This window comes from Hyperoodon ampullatus (assembly GCF_949752795.1).
Source record: "Hyperoodon ampullatus genome assembly, chromosome: 15".
Lineage (NCBI taxonomy): Eukaryota > Metazoa > Chordata > Mammalia > Artiodactyla > Ziphiidae > Hyperoodon > Hyperoodon ampullatus.
In genome coordinates, this window is record NC_136928.1 from 50,219,100 (window position 1) to 50,239,404 (window position 20,305).

Sequence of the window (20,305 nt, forward strand, 5' to 3'; positions counted from 1 at the left end):
TATATTAGCAGCATCATGGTAGTTGATTCTTTTTCCAAATACTGTCTGTAGCATGTTTGCTTTCAGATGATTCTAACCTGAACGGTCACTGTTGCAGTTAAAAGTGATTCTGGAATATGTAGAATATGAAGTATTTTACCTAGAATTTTTATTAAAAGTTTGATGCGTAGCAGAGGCACTGCTGATCTCTATGAAGTGTAGTCTCGTATTTGCAAAGAGAAATGGTTCCTCCCTTTAAAACTGCTGTAATGATAACCTGAAAATAAATCTTGAACTTTTCTCAGTGATATTATGCAAGACAGTGTTTTCTTAAGGGGACATTTTGTTTATTCTACATACTTAGTCTGCTTTATTGGTAAAGTCCTTGAAATCATTTACCCAAGCTGTTTTTGTTTTTGCGATAACCAAAACTATTTTCTCATCTAGGTGTTTCCTTATACTTCACACCTTGCATGGGTTTCTGGACTTCTCTGTACCTTTCATCATATTCAGTCTCTAGGGTACCAGTCCCTAGTCTGCTGAGCCAGTTTTACAGGCTGAGCCAAAATAAGAAAATGAAATGAGGCACAGTGACGGACTGGCTTAATCAGTTTTGTGAAAGTTCTGTTTTTTACTTGTCTCTTGGTCTTATTATTTCAGTTTTTGATTTCAGACCTGGTGCCTGGCTCCTCACCTCCCCGTTTTTCCTGCTATTTTTAAGGCTGTGTTAAATGAGTTCAGAATCCCAGTATTTCAAGAGAAATTTAATGGCGTCCTCCTCTCTTGCTACTCAAAAAGTCACCCGCAGAATCACCTGTGAGAGCTTGTTAGATATGCGGAAAGTTAGGCCCTGCCCTAGAATCTCAATCAGAATCTTTAACATTATTTCCCGGTATCTGTATGCACATTAGTTTTTGAAAACCACTACTTGTAGTCCATCCTCTGGTTTTATTTATAAAGGAAAACTTAACAAATACTCAATTCTTCCTCTGTTCAAAGGGCTAAGAATTAAGACAAAAACCTGTGTTCTGGATATGTTTAAAATTAGGGGAGACATGATTTGTCACAATGAGTCCTGCAATAAAGAGAGGAACAGGGTCCTTTGGGGTATGAGGGATTAGGCCTAGGAGGACTTCTCAGAGGAGCTGACCCTTGAGGTTTGCCAGGCCATCGAAGAAGAGAATAGCATTTCAAGCAGAAGGGCTAGCATATGGGGAGACTGATAGAAGTGTGAAGATGGCATGTTTGGGATTTGCAAGTATACATCAGATCATGAGGTTCTAATGAGGTGAGACTGGATTGTAAATTTGTAAATTTTGCTTTTGTCCTAAAGGCAGTGACTATATGTTTTGAATGCATTGTGCCAGATGTGGTTCCAGACATTTCACTCAAGTTAGTCACCCCATGTAGGTACCACTATATTATCACCTCCTTATAGACAAAGAAAAGAAGCACAATAAATCAGCAAATGCAGCCAGGGAGAGGAATAATCAGTGCAATGATGACAAATAGAGGTCAAGTTTGCTAAGAGCCTGAAAAATCCCCATTGGATTTGGCAACTAGATAACTGGCTAGCTTAGTAAATGCAGTTTTAACTGAAAGGTGCCTGCACATGTCAGATTAAGATGGTTTTAGGAAAGTATGGGGGTGGGCGTGAGGAAGGAATTGAATCCACATTACTCTTGAAAGTTTGTGAACAGAGGCAGAAACTCCGTGGTGTAGTGGACAGTGGGGCACTGGAGTCAGACCTGGATTTGAACTCTGGCTCTGCCACTTCTGTGTGATGCAGAGGAAGCTGTGCTAAACTGTCCAAGGAAGCTTGTTTCGTTGTTCATAAATGGGATTAATACCTACTTCACAGGGTCGTGTTGAGGATTAAATATATGTGAAATATCTGGAACACAGCAGATACTCCGTAAAATGGAACTGTTAAGCTTAAGGGGACGTTTGTTTAAAGATGGTAATGTTTATAGGTTGAGAAGCTACAGCCAAGAGAGGTTGAAAATGAAGAGGGTCTATACCGATGGTAAAGGGTAATCCGTGGTTTTACAGCCTGTTGTGTCTAGTACTCCACTTCTCAAAAGTGACACCCCCAGAATTTCCATCTGGAGGAGTTTAGAAACAATCTTAGGAAGTGGGTGCTATCCAAGGGGGGAACGGGGTGGAGGGGTGGAGGTGGTGGTGGGATGAATTGGGAGATTGGGATTGACATGTATACACTAATAGGTATAAAATAAGTAATAACCTGCTGTATAAAAAATAAAATTCAAAAAATAAAGTGGGTGCTGAGGTTGATTTTTGCCTTAAATCTAAGTATGCGTATCAAGCATGAGGTGATTTGGGAAAGGGCTGACGGAGATCCTGAGGCGCTTTAGCCTTTGCAAGTCTCCCTTGGCGCAGATACTTGCCGAGGGCTCTCTGGCGACTCCCGCGCTCTTTAGGTTTCCCTACCACGCATGTGCCTGACGGTCTCGACCCATTTCCTCTGCGTGAGTCTTGCTTGCTGTGGGCCCTCCAAGCGTGTGCCCGCCTCCCTTACCCCGCATCGGGAGACGAACCTGGCGGGTGCCCTGCGCACGCTCAGGAACCGGCGGACTGAGGCGCCTCCTGGCAACCGGACGCCAGCCTCGGCCTAGGGGGCGAGGCGGCAGCAATGGACCAGACCAGCCAATCATGGCCATCGCCTCCGCCACAGTAAGGGAAGGAGCGAGGCGGGGCGGCCTCGGTACCGCCTTCCTTTCCTGCCCTCCTACCTCCACAACAACGTTCCCCTCTCCGAGCTCCGCCCCAAGTCCCACCTCTCTCTAATCCCGGGCTCTGGCGCCCCTCCGCTTCTCCCTACGTTCACGTCGGCGCCTGCAGTCCTTTCATCCCGATCGGTATTTGAGTGCCACTTCGTTTGCTCTCCTCTTCCCTCGCTCTCCATTATCCTTCCCATTCGCCCTTAGTTTTCTGTGTTGTTTTCCCCCCCTCTTACCTACTGCTAATTGCACTGGACAACTGTTTTAATAGGGTAATTAGATTTCTTTCACTTTCCCCTCTGTCTGCCGAGAGAATGCGTTTTTCCTTCCTTAGTCTATTGGACACGTTTTTGCCCTGCTTCCTACTTTAGTATTTATAAAATATTTGAAAGTATCTTTGTTTAGTTTTTAAATAAATTTGGGCAAGGGATGTCTAGCCCGTCTTGTGTAAAGTGATTCACCCTTGAAGTGAGTTGGAAGTGGGAGATAGGTGAAGTTGAGATCACCTGTCTTGGGCAAAACAAAACAGCAGCCGCCAATTACCTTCCTTTAGATATATGTTTACTTCTCCCTTCTTCCCACCTCATTTCCCTGGTCCTAGGTAGAGGTGGAGACCTGTCTCGACCTGCCTGAAAAAGTTTGATTTCTGTGACTATAAATGTGCAACAGAGAAGATTCAACATAAATCTAATAAAGGGAATGTATAGGAAGAAATTCAGACTTAGCAGTGAGTATGAAACAATGCTTTTTTAGAGAAATGCCTATATTTCATAGTAAAACTAAAGCCCAAGGGTACTTGTAAGTGGATATAAGTTGCTAGACAGGAATAATTAATTATATCCGTTGACTGATTAGATTGTTTATTATTTTTAATGCCTTGTTGCTTGAGATAACCTATATTTCATAGTAATAACAAAAGTATTCTAAATGAAAGTAGAACTCAATATTTTAATGATTTTACCTACTGGAAATAGCACAAAAGGAAAAAACTAAACAACCGTGTTCTGTTGACAGTGAAGCTGAAACAAGTATGGGATAATAAGTGGGTGTAAAGTACTTACTATGGAAGACGAGCGTCCTTGGAAACTGAAGAATATCAAAATAATCTTCTTAACTTGACAGATGAGATGTTAAAAATAAAAGCTGCCACTTACTGAGCCCTGGTTGTGGGTACAGGTTTTACAATGCCTTATTTTCATGCCAGCCCTGGTGCCTTTTTTTGTATTCCTAAGAGGAAGCTGAGGTTCACGAGGGTTAACTTGCCTAGTGCTCCTAGCCAGTGGCCGAGCTGGAGTTCAAGCCCAAGTCATAGCATATGTAAATCCAGGAAATGGCAGTGTTCAACATTTGCCATATTGCCAGGAATTTGTATCCCAATATCCCATTAACTTGATGACTATACATTTTTACCTTGAGCTCCCTGAGCCATAAATCTTAATAACAATTATACTAACACAATTTTGGGTTTATACAACTCTTTTCTTCCTAAGAGCACCAAATTTTGTCACCTCTAATTATTCTCATGACATCTCTGTGAGATGGGGATGTTTATTACTCTAATTTACCCAAAGGGAATTTAGATGTTTAAAAAGCACTTAAGATCATAAAATAGTAATTTAAGGAAATATTACAGGCAAAATTTATCATTATGTAACTTTTATTTTAATTCAGGCTGACCAGTTTGGTACTGGTATCCATTTCTTCAAGTACATGTTTTATAAGTGATATTTAACTTCCAGGGATCACTTCTAAAATGAATAGTCACATTTTATGTTTATTAATAGAAACCAAGCCGGAAGTCATCTTTTGAAAGAGAACGATGGTGGAGAATAGCGTTAACAGTATGTATATTTTCATCCTTTCCTATTCAAAGTATTCTCATTCTTATTAGTATTATAATCAGTCTAACCTGATTAAGTCACTAATACTTAATTTTAAGAAAACAATGGTTGTTCAAATCTACATGGGCCTTAAAAAAAATCTACATGGGCCTTATTTCATATTTATAATTTTAGTATCAGCATATGACTGAGAAACTAACTTTAAATTTTGAATGCAGTAAAAGCTTGGAAGTAAAACAACTCTAGGAATCCAGGTGTTTTACAGGATATCTTGATAAAGTCAACCTAGTTTATGACCTTGGTGAGATTACACAAGGAAGAAAAAGCATGCATTCCGGAAATGTGTTTGATTTTGGTTGTTATCTTACTTAGATAAAATGTAAGAGTCTATGATAACTTTTGTTAACATGATCAATGTATGAAAACAAGACGGTAATATACGAAAGAAAGATGACTGGAAGATCTGCCTCTCAAGGTACATTGTTTCTATACGGCAGAAATATTTTCTGTTCACACCTTTCTATAACAGAGGGGCCTCAGGATCCAAAGCCTCCTTGGAATTGAACTAATTTTAATGGTAGAACTGAGCTGAGTGCTCAGTGGGAAGATGGCCACAAAAGCAGCAGCAACTAAACTGTCAGGTCTGGCCATTCAGCCATACTGTGGTTGTGATTTAAAAGTACCAAACCTCTTATGGGACTAATTAGGCCATGTGTTCTGCCAATTCATCCTCAGTCTCGTGTTATTATCCTTTAGCTTCCCACTTGAGGGCTAGAAAGAAACACGTGGTATCTACTAAGCAGAAGTAGGATAACTTCTGTTTAGTCACAAAGCTTATCCTGAGGGCTCTCATGAGAGGCCTGACATTTACAGTCAAATTGAATCTCAAGTTTAAGTATCTCTGAAGCTACTTTTTAAAAAGTTAAAACTTCAACTATGGCTGTAACCCATTTGCTATAATTTAGCAATTGTCTCAGAAAGGAAATCATCATGATTGTCTTGAAGTATTTTTCTGGTGGGAGTGTTTACTCTATTTGATAGAATCTTATTAAACTGTAAAACAGAGAGAAATGCTACTTAGGAGTGACCTTTGCAAGAAAGATGCTTTAAGAGATGTTAACCAGTGTACACACTGACTTTAAAAATGATGTCAGTTCTCCACAGAACGCTCCTAATCCTGGCACTTACCACTTGAAAACTTTTATTGAAGAATCTCTATTAAATCCAGTGATAGCAACATACAGTTTTAAAAATGAAGGAAGGAAAAAACCACCTCTTCTGCAAAGAAACGATCTGGTATTAAATGACCTTCCCCAGTACATGCCTCCTGACTTCTTGGACTTGTTAAAGTAGCAAGTGGCCACCTACTCATTTAAAGACAAACCACGGTCAAACCCCAGCACGCTGGTTTACAGAGATCAGGTAAAACACTACTAGCAGCTGGCTTTGTATGGGAAAGCTACCAAGAGGCCCTGAGGAAAATATTCTCTATACTCAGAGTGTATCTTCCCCAGGAGAAACTGAAAACCTGTAGAATGCCTTATTTCGTCCAGAAATCAAACAAAGGGCTGTCTCATTTGCAAATATATCCAGCAAGGTGTATCCCTGTGAGACCTCTTCAACCTAAAGTGAGTGCATGGGGAAATTTTTTTTCCCTCGCTGGGAACTGTTGGCAGGATTCCCCTGACTTGGGGTCTTATCTGTGATGGGGCCATGCTTCTGGTCTCTTCAAGCAGTTGATATGGTGTGCCCTCTTCTTTTAAAGAGAAAACTTTGCCTTTCAGTCAGTAATCCTCTTATTAGAGCGTGAGTATAACTATACACCATAGGGAAGCTTTTGCAAGAATTTCTTGTAGAAATGAGCACCCTGGTACCAGGAGGGTCAGGGTGTACTCTCAGCTCCACCAGTTCATGCATCACATTGAGAATACAGAGAACTGCTTGCTTATAGCCCTGGGCTAGGCTCTTCTGAGGGAAGATGTTCCTGACTTGGAAATATTTAAATAACAACACAAGAGCCCAGATCAAGTACTGAGATAAATAGTGTAAGAGGAAATGCCAGGGGGTGGGATTGAAAGTCTGGAAGGCTCCCTGGATTGAGTAGGACTCAAGCTGGACCTTGGATAACATATGACATTCGTGTGGCTCTTAACGGTTTGCTGTGAGCTTCCACATATATTCTCCTAGTAGTTCGTCACAGGCATTCTGAGATAGGCAAAACGGATGTTAATCCCCATTTTGCACATGAGAAAACTGAGGTGAATAGAGATGAAGTAACTGGTTCTGAGGCACATAGCTAATAAAGAGGGGAGGCAGTACTTTTAACGGAGGGCTTCTGAGCCCCAATTTGGTGCTTTTTCCAGTCTACCTTGCGCCTCTGGCCTTGAATGAGGGGCAGGGTTTCAGGGGGGGGAATCCAAGGGAGCTGTTTCACGGGAGGGGCGGAGCACTGTCTGGGGCCTGCCCGAGGGCCAGAGCTGGGACCTGGACTTTGTTATTTGGGACTTTGGGCCTTAATATCTCCCATTTATAAAGGAGCTAATAATAGTATCAGTCTTCACCACCTTATCAGAATAATATGGTGATAACCTGAGAAGATGCATTGCCACAGGAGGTTGAATTAAATGGAAGGGGTGTGGTTAGTAGGGTGGACAAGGAACCTTCAGCAGGATGAGCACATGTCGTATCCAACCGTGAACCCTTCCTGCAGCTTTGCAAATTATAGCTTTGAAACAGGACAGGATGATAAACGTTCATGGGATAAATCTTATCCCGTTCGGTTCAGTGGCTGAATACAAACAGTAAATTAGACTTTTATGACTTGGTATCAGGTAAACAGGCAACGTGTGAAATCGTTCTGGCCACCTCCAATACAAAATCATTCTTCGTTAGCCTCCCTCGCCATTTACTTCTCTTCTGCTTCCTCTCTGCTGGCTTTTAGAGGTTTCTAAGGGTAGGCCCAGGCCCACTGCTGAAAGGAGAAAACATAGATGATTGGTATTAGGCAAAATTTAAAGCTTTAAAAGACCAAAAGAGTGTGGCTTACCCAGAGGGATGGATAAAAGCCTTCTGAAAATATACTTTTCCTGTTTCTTTCCTTTCTTTCTCCTCTCTCTCCCTACCTCCCACAAAGGCTTGAGCTCCAGAAACTGGAAGAATTAAATGTTTTCCTAATTTTCTGTTTCAAAGGCATATAATAATATATTCACAGGAGGAGAGCTATTCAGATGTAACCCTGTTTAGTGACCAATAAAATTCATAATTCTGGTAAAGCAACTATACTCCAATAAAAATTAATTTAAAAAATAAAGAGGGCTTCCCTGGTGGCGCAGTGGTTGGGAGTCCACCTGCCGATGCAGGGGACACAGGTTCGTGCCCCGGTCCAGGAGGATCCCACATGCCACGGAGCGGCTGGGCCCGTGAGCCATGGCCTCTGGGCCTATGCCTCCGGAGCCTGTGCTCCGCGGCGGGAGAGGCCACAGCAGTGAGAGGCCCGAGTACCGCAAAAAAAAAAAAAAAAAAGAAATCCCTGCCTACTCTAAGGCTGTACACATATTCTCCTATACTTTCTTCTAGATACTTTATAGTTCTATCTTTTGCATCTAGGCATATGATCCTGCTTGCATTAAAGTGTTTGTATGAAGTGAAGTAGGAGAAAAAAATTCATAATTCTGTTTTTTTAATAGCAGAACTCAGTAAAATAATAATTGGAATTCGAGGTAGATACAGTATACATTATTGTTATTTATTAAGATAGAACAGCATTCTCAAGCATCATAATTTTTAATAGAATATTCACATTATATCTTGTTAGTGCTGTTCTTCATTTGTAAGAAAGTTTTTACTATTTTTAACACCTTTATTCTGAAGCATGTAACTCAAGAGGAGAATCTATATCAAAGAATCATATGTGCATAGATATATTTATATTCACATTTGAATGTGTATGTGTGTATACTCATCTATATCTGGCTCTTTCCAAAGACTATTTGATATAGACCTACAACTTTTACAGTAATTTTTTTCTTATTAGAGAAATAATGTTTTTATTTTAGAATATATGAACAGAAGTGGGACTTTTCTCTCCATTATATAATTTTATGACCTGCTTTTTCCCAGTGTTGCAGTCATCCCAGTAACCCCTGTGTTACTCCACCTTATTTCTGGATGATTTTAGCTCCCTTTGCACCCTGTCACTCTTTTCCACTACTCCTGTCATAATTTCAGTACACTCGTAGATGATGATTTTCCAACAATCTGGCTTCTCAGTTTCTTGAACTCTCCTGCACTTCAGCCCTCACTCCTTAAATTTTTTTCAACACCAATCATTTCAACCCTCCTTAATTTCAGTTGCATGCATCCCACTCTGATCACTCTCCCCTGATCTTCTGCCTTACCCACTCTAGTATCCCAACCTCAACAATTTTTCTGTTCCCACCCAGTCTACAATCCATTGATCTCACTGTTGCCCGAAAAGTGAGTTTGCCTCCTGGTGGGTGTCGAACCAAAAGATACAACTAAGCCAAAGAGCGGGAGGAGGAAGGATTTATTACTTGCAGCAAGTTAGGAGAAAACAGGTATCTTTCCCAAAGCAGTGTCTCCCCAACAGCAAAATTGGGGAAGTCTAAAGCTAAAGGTACATGCATATTCATGACGGGGCTTGAGCAGAGGAGAATTCAGCGTAGGATCAGGGCAAAGGTCGACAGAGTCCAAGCTTTAGTTGATTGAAGTCAGGAGGGGCAGCATCATCCTTCTATCCTCCACCTGGGTGGAGGGCTTAGTTCCTGCAGAACTCAAAGAGTATCAAATTGTTATGTATATCCCTTGAGGAGGAACTGGGACTCTTTTATTGCTGACCTATTGTTCCTTGACTGCTTTTTCTTTGTTCCTGCATTTCCTCACTTCCCGTAAGATCATTAATTACCGAGGCCAGGCTTAGATCACAAAATGGCTTAGGCCAAAAATGGCTTCTCTTATGTCAGGAAAGCCATGCCTCGTTTTCTTTCTCTGCGGACTCCCTACCCTATCTGATTATACTACCACCTTTCATTGCCTCTCAACTTTCAGTGCTTTCCTTCCTTTCAAAGCTTAAGTTAATCATTAGAGTTACTCCCTGCACACGCCTTCAATTTCCTGGCCCCTGATGGCTCATCTCACTTGTTTGGCAAAGCCACAACCCTAGTCAAATCTCTCTTCGAACTTTGAACCTGCATCTGTGTAGCCAGATGACTAGTCTCATTTTAAATTCTTCACCTCCTGTGGGCCCAGAATGGACTTCCCTAGTCTGTTTACTCTCCCATTCTCCTGGGTAGCTTTCTCTCACATCTCCCCTCTTTCCAAACCCCTGACACCTCCTCCTCAAACCTCATTCTTGTTTTCCTCTTCTCAGCCTTTTGACCAGTTCAGCCCCTCTTCCCTGCCCTCTTCCTGTTGGAACGCCAGGCACACAACACCTCTTCCCCATCTACACTCACTCCCCGCTGATCTGATTCAGTCTCAAGGCTTTGAACACCAGTTATTTGTTTATGAATTTCTGAATGTATATCTCCTGCCCAACCTTATCTGTTGAACTCCAGACTTGTATATCCAACTGCCTTTTTGACTTCTCCATTTTATGTCGAATTTAGGGTTTCTCACCCTTGGCACTATTGACTCTTGGGTCAGGATAATTCTCTGTGGTAGGGGGTGGTTCTGTGCTTTGTAGGATGTTTAGCAGCATTTCAGGATAATTAGATGCCAATTAGCAATCCCCCCCCTCCCAGTTGTAACAACTGAAACTGTCTCCAGACATTGTCCAAATTTCCCCTGAGGAAGGGGGGAACCAAAAACCAAAAAAACATTCCTGATTGAGAACCTCTGGGTTCAGGCTTTGTGATAGTCGGTGTGATCTCTGAGTGGCTGTTTTCAGGACCAACAGGTTGATGGTGGATAGGCTTCATTTGTGACCTCATCTCTTGTGTCTTCCCTCACTCTCATCCTGCCCCACTGGCCTCATCCTGGCTGCTTCTTGAATTTGCTACTCCCACTCTGACCTCAGGGTCCTTGCACTGGATCTTCCTTCATATGCTCTTATCCCAGATATCTGCATGGCTTATCCCCTCTCCTTCAAGTCTTTGTTCAAGTGTCACCTTCTCAATGAGCCTCATTTAAATTGGCCACCTGACACTCCTGACCCTCCTACCCTGCTCTTTCATTGTTTCCATAGCACCTAGAGCCCTCAGTATACTATATAATTTATTTGCACTTTGCATTTATTATTTGTTGTCTGCCTCCTTCCGTGAGAGTGAAGCTTCATGAGGACATGAATACTTACCTGCTTTGTTCACTGCTACATCTTTGCCTCTAGAACAGTGTCTGATGGTTAATATTTGTTGAATACATGAATGAATTAATGATTGCTTACATTTCTGAAATCTGCCTCGGCCTTACTCATTTTGGTTCCTTGGATGTGTGATTATCTTTGACTGTGTGTTGCTCGTTCCCACTGAAAGGTTGTTTTCATGAATTCCCTAAGATGAAAGCCTTTTTCCTTCAGAGAAGGTTTACTTTTGCTTCTGCTAATACTTAGGGGAGCTACCAGTTTGGTGCCACTTGAAATACACTGCTTATATATTCTTGAATCACTCTAGTGATGGGCATTTGGACTGAATCCATGAAAGGAACCAGCCCACGGTTACAGTCTCTCAAGGATGTGTTTCTTCCCCCTTTCCTAATTCTCCTTAGCACCAAGACAACTCTTTTTGCAGTCCCTAGCATTGGGGTGAGGTGGTAGGTTTGCTTTCAGGAAGTCCCCTTTTAGGGCCTCCAATTCCTGTTGGTAGGACTTCCATTAAATCAGCAACATTGATGGTCCAGGCTTTGGCCTCTGGATCCTTCTAGGGCTCTGAAGTTCACTCAAACCCAGCTCTGTTCCTCTGCTGAGTTTAGTCTGGACCAGCATACATCCTCTGAGCAAAACTGGGCCATTTGCCTGTCTGGTTTCTTGCTATCTCTTGGTTTGTGGGGTTTATATTCCTTATTGTCATCAATTTCATATCTTTTTAAAAGCTCTGTCTATTTTTAATATTTCAACTCTCATTTCTAGTAGTTGTCTGCAGTGGGACGTTTCATCATCCAAATAACCTAGCCTGCCATTAGCAGAAAGCAGAACTCTTTTTTTCCCTTGGAAGTATATTGTGAATCTTTTTCACACCATCATGTATTCTCTACATCATTTTAAATAGCTGCATAGTATTCTACTGTAAGGACATAACCTAATACTAATACTGCATATTCAGTCATTTCCTGCTTTTAGTCAGAGAGTGGAGTTGTTGAGGAAAGGGCATGTAGATGTCTAAGTCTTTTGAGATGCATTGCCAAAATGCCCCACAGAAAAATTGTGCCCCAGTGCCACTCCATCTTGCAGAGTATAAGTCCAGGACCATTTAAAATGCACTATTTATGTTTTCAACTGGAAACCTGGATCCAGTGATTTAAATGGGAAAGTTTAAAGCCTAAGCTTGAAATCAACATGGTAGGGGAGTTTCAGAGCAACCCAAAGTCAAATAAGTCTGTGCCAGAGTTTCCCTACAATGAACGGGGCGAGGAGAAGATGGTGACTCTGCCCCAGTCTGTAGGCAATGAGTCAGTACTGGCCAAGGTCAGCCAATGCAGAAGAGTAGAGTGCCATCAGGTAGTGAAGCTGCAAGGGAGTTTCAAGAAACACTGACCACTAACTGCATGGCTTCAACACTCTTGCTTCAAAGGGTAAAAATGAGTCATGCTCTCTCATAATGCAATTGAAATGGACATTCTGGTTTAAAAATGAGCAAAGGCACCAACAAAAACTATTAGAACTAATAAATGAATTTGGTGAAGTTGCAGGGTACAAGATTAATATACAGAAATCTGTTGCTTTTCTATACTCTAATAATGAACTGTCAGAAAGAGAAAGCAAGAAGACAATCTCAGTTAAAATCACAGCAAAAAGAATAAAATACCTAGGAATAAACTTAACCAAGGAGGTGAAAGACCTATACTCTGAAAACTATAAAATACTGATGAAGGAAATTGATACAAAGAGATGGAAAGATATTTCACGTTCATGGCTTGGAAGAGTTAATATGGTTAAAACATCCATACTTCCCAAAGAAATCTACAGATTTAATGTAATCCTTATGAAAATACCCATGACATTTTTCATATAACTAGAACAAATAATCCTAAAATGTATATGGAACCATAGAAGACCCTGAATAGCCAAAGCAATCTTGAGATAAAAGAACAAAGCCGGAATCATGACTCTCCCTGACTTCAGGCTATACTACAAAGCTATAGTGATCAAAACAGCATGGTGCTGGCACAAAAACAGACACATAGATTAATGGAACAGAATAGAGAGCCCAGAAGCAAACCCACGCACTTATGGTCAGTTAAGCTATGACAAAGGAGGCAAGAATATACAATGGGGAAAAAAAGACTGTCTCGTCAGTAAGCGCTGCTGGGAAAACTGGGCAGCTACATGTGAAAGAATGAAATTAGAACATTTTCCCACATCATATACAAAAATAAGCTCAATGGATTAAAGACCTAAATGTAAGACCAGAAACCATAAAACTTCTAGAACAAAACATAGGCAGAACACTCTCTGACATAAATTGCTGCAATATTTTTTTGGATATGTCTCCTCAGGCAAAGGAAACTAAAGCAAAAATAAACAAATGGGACCTAATTAAATTTAAAAGCTTTTGCACAGCAAAGGAAACCATCAACAAAATGAAAAGACAGCCTACTAAATGGGAGAAAATATTTGCAAATGATATGACCAATAAGGAAGTTGTTAATATACAAAATAGATAAACAGTTCACACAACTCAATATAAAAACAAAACAAAACCCAAAACCAAGACAATTAAAAATGGTAGAAGACCTGAATAGACATTTTTCCAAAGAAGACATACAGATGGCCAGCAGACACATGAAAAGATGCTCAACATTGCTAATGATCAGAGAAATGCAAATAAAAATGAAAAAATGATACGAGCTAGCAACTCACAAAGAGATATACCAGTTGCTAAAAAACATAAAGTGATGCTTGGCTTCCACTAATTATTAAATAATTATAAAAGAACAAAAGCAGGTAGACACAATTTTTTGCCTGTCAGATGATCAACAATTTAAGTTGGATGATACCCATTATATTGGCAAAGGGAGTACAGAAAGAGATATCCTGTATGCATAAAAATTGTTGCAGGTATTTTGGAGGGTGGTTTGATGATTCTTGTTCATATTTTATATGCACATAGGGACCATTCCACTGTCAGGAATTTACCCTAAAAATGGTCTTTTAAAAAATATATTAATTTTATTTATTTAATTTCTTTATTTTTTTGGCTGCATCAGGTCTTAGTTGCAGCATGCGGGATCTTTCATTGCTGCGTGTGGGCTTCTCTAGTTGTGGTGTGCCGTCTTCTCTCTAGTTGTGGCATGGGTTTTTTTTTTTTTCCTCTCTCTAGTTGTGGCGCACCAGCTCCAGGCACACCTGGGCTCTATAGTTTGTGGCACACAGGCTCTCTCGTTGAGGCACGCGAGCTCAGTAGTTCCTACAAATAGTCTTATGAAAGTACAGTGAGATATTTATATAAAATACTGCAGCACTGTTCATAAATTTATCTAACTAGAGGGCTAGTTATATAATGCTACATCCATATAATGCTGTGCTACCATTAAAAATAATGAGGTATGTCTATCTGTGTTGATATGGAAGCACCTCCAAGATATATTACTAAATGAAAAAACTCAAGGAACAGACCAATATTTATAGCATAATCCCATTTGTAAAAATAAAAACAAATATATATACGATGTTAAATGCATACTTGTTTTCTTGGGTGATACTTAAGCAGTCATTAACAGTGGTTTCCATTTAGGAAGCAGAGGTTAGGTAGGGAGCAAAGAGACTTACCTTTAATTTTTTTTTTCTTTCTATAGATTTGACTTGTTTTCAGTGTGCAAGTAATAGTCTTTTCATTCATGTTCATTTGTAGAAATCAAAAATTTTTCCAACTAATATTTTTGCTCTTATTTCTTTTTATTTTCCATTTTAAAACTTATTCACTTCCTAGGCTAGAGACATTTCAATGAAAAGCACAATTAAACAAAATTTAAAATTGCCTCAAACTTCTGTCTAGGTTAGCTTTAGCATTGTCTTACAAGATGAAACTTATGTGAAAAGAAACAAATGTGGTGATTCTGCCCACACCCCCTCACCACCTCCAAATATCTGTTTTAGGTCAAAAGGAGGTAGGCAGGATGGAATGGCACCTCTATTAACTCAGAGAATGAATCCAAGGATCCATTTCAATGCGTTCAAAAGACATCCTTGAACAGCTGATTGGGAGATGATGGTTGAGAAAATCTAACCGGTTCATTGGTTTTTGTTAGCTGTGTTCATAGCTGTGATCAAGTATCTCTGAAGACATGTTTATTTGCAAAGTGCTTCATAGTAAAATAATGGCTCTAGGAATGAATTTTCAACAGGATGGTTTTTCATTGAGCAAGGTGTCAACAGAGAGAAATTTTGTGTCTAGGAGGGGGCTGGCAGGTAATACTTCAGGGAATCGAAGACTTAAGTGTTAGAATAATGAAGAGCAAAGCATTGATAAGATGGAACAATTCACCATGCAATTAAATTAAAAAAAAAATGGTGCTCAAAGTTGACTCATTTAGCAGGTATTATTTGAGGATGAACTCTCATAGAGCAACTGCAAGGCAGAGCAGTGATTGTCACAAGTAAATTTGTGAAGAGAATGGTAAGTGAAAGTGAATCTGATACAGAAGACATCTCAGGGACTGGGACTCACATAGTTTCTGGAGCTGATGAAAATTACAGGGTGCTGGTAAGAACAACATCATTGGTACCATTAGACAGGCATCTTTTTGAGAAAGTCCAATGCTGTCTATTTCTCAGACCATAAAGATGTTTGGGTGGTGAGTCACTGATACTTCCATGTGAAGCAAGAGACCATTTCTCAGAGAAGAAGACACACTGGATGAAATTTCCACCAGTAGTACCTAAAAATATTGTACCTGACAGTCTTTTGGCTGCATTCATCTTATGAGTATCCTGATAGGATTTCTAATGGACTGAAAAATCCACTGTAGAAGAGACTATCTCTCTGCCCGTTGTGAAACATTGCAAACTACCTGGGTGGCTCCACTATCCTTGGGTCTGTGGATATTAGCCCTGAGGTAAGGGAAATAAGGGAGTGTCAGGAGCTGGTAAGCACAGAGAGTGGGATGTGTGAAGGAAGGGAGGGAGGGAAGGAAAGAGAATGAGAAGCCAGGGGAAGACTGACCGGACCTCCAGAACTTCCTATGTTCAAGGAGCTGGCAGGGAGGAGTTATATTACTGAATCCTGGGAAGAATCCTTCCCAAAATGGAAGGATTCTACGGTGTTTCTCCTTCTTAGAATCCCTCTCTTGCCTCCCTCAAGGAAGTCTTACCTTCCTTAAAACCCCACTCAAATCTCACTGTCTTTACCATCTTTAGATCCCCCAGTTGGATTTATTTATTTAATTATTTCCCCCAGCTTTATTGAGGTGTAACTGACAAATAAAATCGAATATATTTAAGGTGTACAACATGATTTGTTATATATATATATATATATATATATATACACACACACACACATATTGTGAAATGATTACCACAATCAAGTTAATTAGCACATCCATCACCTCACATGGTTGCCATTTTGTGTGTGTGTGTGATAAGAGCACATAAGAATGGGGACTTCCCTGGCAGTCCAGTGTTTAAGACCACACTTCTACTGTGCGGGTTCGATCCCTGGTTGCGAACTAACATCCCACATGCCATGGGACACAGCCAAATAATTAAAAGAAAAACAAAAAAACAAAACCACAAAGCACATAAGATCTTCTCTCTTAGCAATTTTCAAGTATACAATACAGTATTATTAACTATAGTCACCATGCTGTACATTCTATCTCTAGAACTTATTCATCTTATAATAAAGTTTGTACCTTTTGACCAACATCTCCCCATTTCCCCCACCTGCCAATCTGGGAACCACCATTTAACTCTCTGTTTCTATGAGTACAACCTTTTTAGATTGCACATATAACTGTTACAAAATGGTATTTGTCTTTCTCTGGCTTATTCAACTTGGCATAATGTTCTCCGGGTTCATCCATGTTGTTGCAAATGGTAGGCTTTCCTTCTTTTTTATGGCTGAACAACATTCCAATATAGTTTATGCATTAAGTTAATATATATCACATTTTCATTATCTATTCATCCATGGATGGGTGCCTAGGTTATTTCCATAGCTCGGTTATTGTGAATAATGCTGCAGTGAACATGGGACTGCAGGTATCTCTTCCAAATATTGATTTTGTTTCCTTCAGATATATACCCAGAAGTGGGATTGCTAGATCATATGGTAGTTCTGTTTTTATTTTTTGAGGAACCTCCATACTGTTTTCCATAATGGCTATACAATTTTATATTCCCACCAAAGTGCACAAGGGTTCCCTTTTCTCCACATCCTCACCAACACTAGTTATTTCTTGTGTTTTTGATAATAGCCATTCTAACTGGTGTGAGGTGATATCTCATTGTGGTTTTGATTTTCATTTCCCTGATGGTTAGTGATGTTGAGCACCTTTCCATGTACTTGTTGGTCATTTGTATGTCTTCTATGGAAAAATGTCTACTCAAGTCTTTTGCCCATTTTTAAATTTGATTACTTGTCTTTTTGCTATTGAGTTGTATGAGTTCCTTATATATTTTGGATATTAATACCTTATCAGATATATGGTTTGCAAATATTTTCTCCCATTCCTTAGGTTGCCTTTGCATTTTATTGATTGTTTCCTTGGCTATACTTTGATGTAGTCCTACTTGTTTATTTTTGCTTTTGTTGCCTGTACTTTTGGTGTCATATCTAAAAAAATCATTGCTGAGACCAATGTCTAGGAGATTTTTCTATATGTTTTCTTTTAGGTGTTTTATCATTTCATATGTTATGTTTAAGTATTCAGTCATTTTGAGTTAGTAGTTGTGCATAAGATAGGGTTTAGTTTTGTTCTTTTGCATGTGGATATCCAGTCTCCCCAATACCATTTATTGAAGGGACTATCCTTTCCCTATTGTGTATTCTTGGTGCCCTTGTCAAAGATTAGTTGACTGTTTCTGTGTGGATTTATTTCTGGGCTCTCTATTTTGTTCCTTTAGTCTATGTGTCTGTTTTTATTCTGGTATCATACTGTTTTGATTACTGTAGCTCTGCAATATAGTTTGAAATCAGGAAGTGTGATCCCTCCAGCTTTGTTCTTCTTTCTCAAGATTGCTTTGACTATCTGGGGCCGTTTGTGGTTCCATACTGAATTTAGGATTGTTTCTTCTATATCTCTGAAAAAATGCTGCTGGGATTTTGATAGGGATTGCACTGAATCTGTAGATTGCTTTGGATAATATGGATATTTTACCAATATTAATTCTTCTAATCAATAAACATGGGATATCTTTCCATTTATTTGTGTCTTCTTCAGTTTCTTTCATCAATGTCTTATAGTTTTCAGTGTACAGATCTTCCATCTCCTTAGTTAAATTTATTCCTAAGTATTTTATGTTTTGATGCTATTGTAAATGAGATTGTTTTCTTAATTTCTTTTTCAGATACTTCATTGTTAGTGTATAGGAACTCAACTGATTTTTTTCCAACTGATTTTTCTATGTTGTTTTTGTATCCTGCAACTTTACTGAATTTCCTTATTAGTTCAAACAGTTTTTTGGTGGAGTCTTTAGAGTTTTTTATATATAAGATTATGTCATCTGCAAACAGGGACAGTTTTACTTCTTCCTTTCCAATTTGGTTACCTTTTATTTCTTTTTCTTGCCTAATTACTCTGGCTAGGACTTCCAGTACTATGTTGAATAGGAATGGAGACATAGGCACCCTTGTCCTGTTCCTGACCTTAGAGGAAAAGCTTTTAGCTTTTCACCATTGAGTATGTGATGTTAGCTGTTGGTCACCCAGTTGGGTTAATCTCTCCCTATCCCCAACATCTTCAATCTTTCTTTTAGTGTTGATTATAGTGTTTTATATTAGCATTGTTTATGTATTATGAGAACACTCCTGTATTCCCCACCATACCTAGCACAGTTCTTTACCAACAGAGCAGGCTCACTAATTGGTGATCAATTGGATTTGTTGAATCTAGTACATTTAAAATATGATTAATTGTACAGCATTTTTCTCCATACCACTGTAGGCATACTGTCATAATATTCATCATGAAAAGTGAATATCTGTTGAGTGTTTTGAAGCTCTACCTTTGAAAGTGTACCTCTTCCACTCTCAAAATAGAAAATAAATTATATAATGTTGTATGGTAATAAAATAAAGGATTATGAATGATAGATAATAAAGTGAGTTTGAGACCTGTATTAATCTATTATTGGTGTCCTTGTCCATTCTGTGTAGTCTGTTCAGCTTTCACCAGGACAATACGAGCTACTTCCTGCACAAGTTCCCAAGCATGCTTCCAGGTAATTATATACTTATTAAATTGCTTTTACTAACTTCACTGATGCCTTTCTATTTACATACTTAACCACCAACACTAATGACTTTTTTTTTTTTTGGCTGCGTTGGGTCTTTGTTGCCGTGCACGGGCTTCTCATTGCTGTGGCTTCTCTTGTGGAGCTTGGGCTCTAGGCGCATGGGCTCAGTAGTTGTGGTGTGTGGGCTCTAGGGCACACGGGCTTCAATAGTTGTGGTGCTCAGGCTTAGTTGTTCCACGGCATGTGTGGTATTCCAGGAACAGGGATCTAACCTGTGTCCCCTGCAGTGACAGATGGATTATTAACCACTGCACCACCAGGGAAGTCCCAACACTAACGACTTTTAAACCTCATTTATGCCCATCATATTAGATTAGCATTTTTAAAAAATATTTATTATTTATTTATTTGGTTGTGCTGGGTCTTAGTTGCGGCTCGCTGGCTCCTCAGTTGCAGCACATGGGCTCCTTAGTTGCGGCAGGTGGGCTCCTTAGTTGTGACTGGTGGGCTCCTTAGTTGTAACACGTGTGCTCCTTGTTGTGGTATGCGAACTCTTAGTTGTGCCATGCATGTGGGATCTAGTTCCCTGACCAGGGATCGAACCTGGGCCCCCTGCACTGGGAGCACAGAGCCCTATCTACTGCACCACCAGGGAAGTCCCCAGATTAGCATTTTAAAATATTTAATGAGAGACAGGGAATATGTTAAAGATCCTCACATTAAAAAAAAATAGATTTAGAAGATCATATCTATTTTTGTTTTTTTAATATAGGAGCTTTGTATTTCGTTCTACAGTTCAAAGGTTTCCAACAGGCTGCTTCATTCCTGTAAGTACATTGGTAGACAATTAACTCGTGATGAATTTGATGTTTAAAATATGCAATGATTCCTTTTTGATATATCAAGATTAACATTTCACTCATCGTAGTAGAAAAGCAATGAATGATTAATGTAGTTGATTTAAGATATACTGAAGAGCTTCCCTGGTGGTGCAGTGGTTAAGAATCCGCCTGCCAATGCAGGGGACACGGGTTCAAGCCCTGGTCCAGGAAGATCCCACATGCCGTGGAACAACTAAGCCCATGAGCCACAACTACCGAAGCCCATGCACCTAGAGCCCTTGCTCCGCAACAAGAGAAGCCACTAAAATGAGGAGCCTGCGTGCAGCAATG

At 39.8% G+C, this 20,305-nt stretch overlaps 1 protein-coding gene across 1 annotated transcript in view; it reads left to right on the plus strand.

The window, feature by feature from the left end:
* Window positions 1-2,652: 2,652 nt before the first annotated feature.
* The window catches only part of STPG4 (sperm-tail PG-rich repeat containing 4), a gene marked incomplete at both ends in the record, with an annotated part of 38,017 nt that continues 20,364 nt past the window's right edge, over window positions 2,653-20,305 (plus strand). Inside the window, 6 exon segments of the mRNA XM_079720707.1 lie at window positions 2,653-2,673; window positions 4,505-4,561; window positions 5,726-5,911; window positions 5,915-5,983; window positions 19,054-19,118; window positions 19,906-19,960. Of these exon segments, the coding sequence (XP_079576833.1) occupies window positions 2,653-2,673; window positions 4,505-4,561; window positions 5,726-5,911; window positions 5,915-5,983; window positions 19,054-19,118; window positions 19,906-19,960 (453 nt within the window).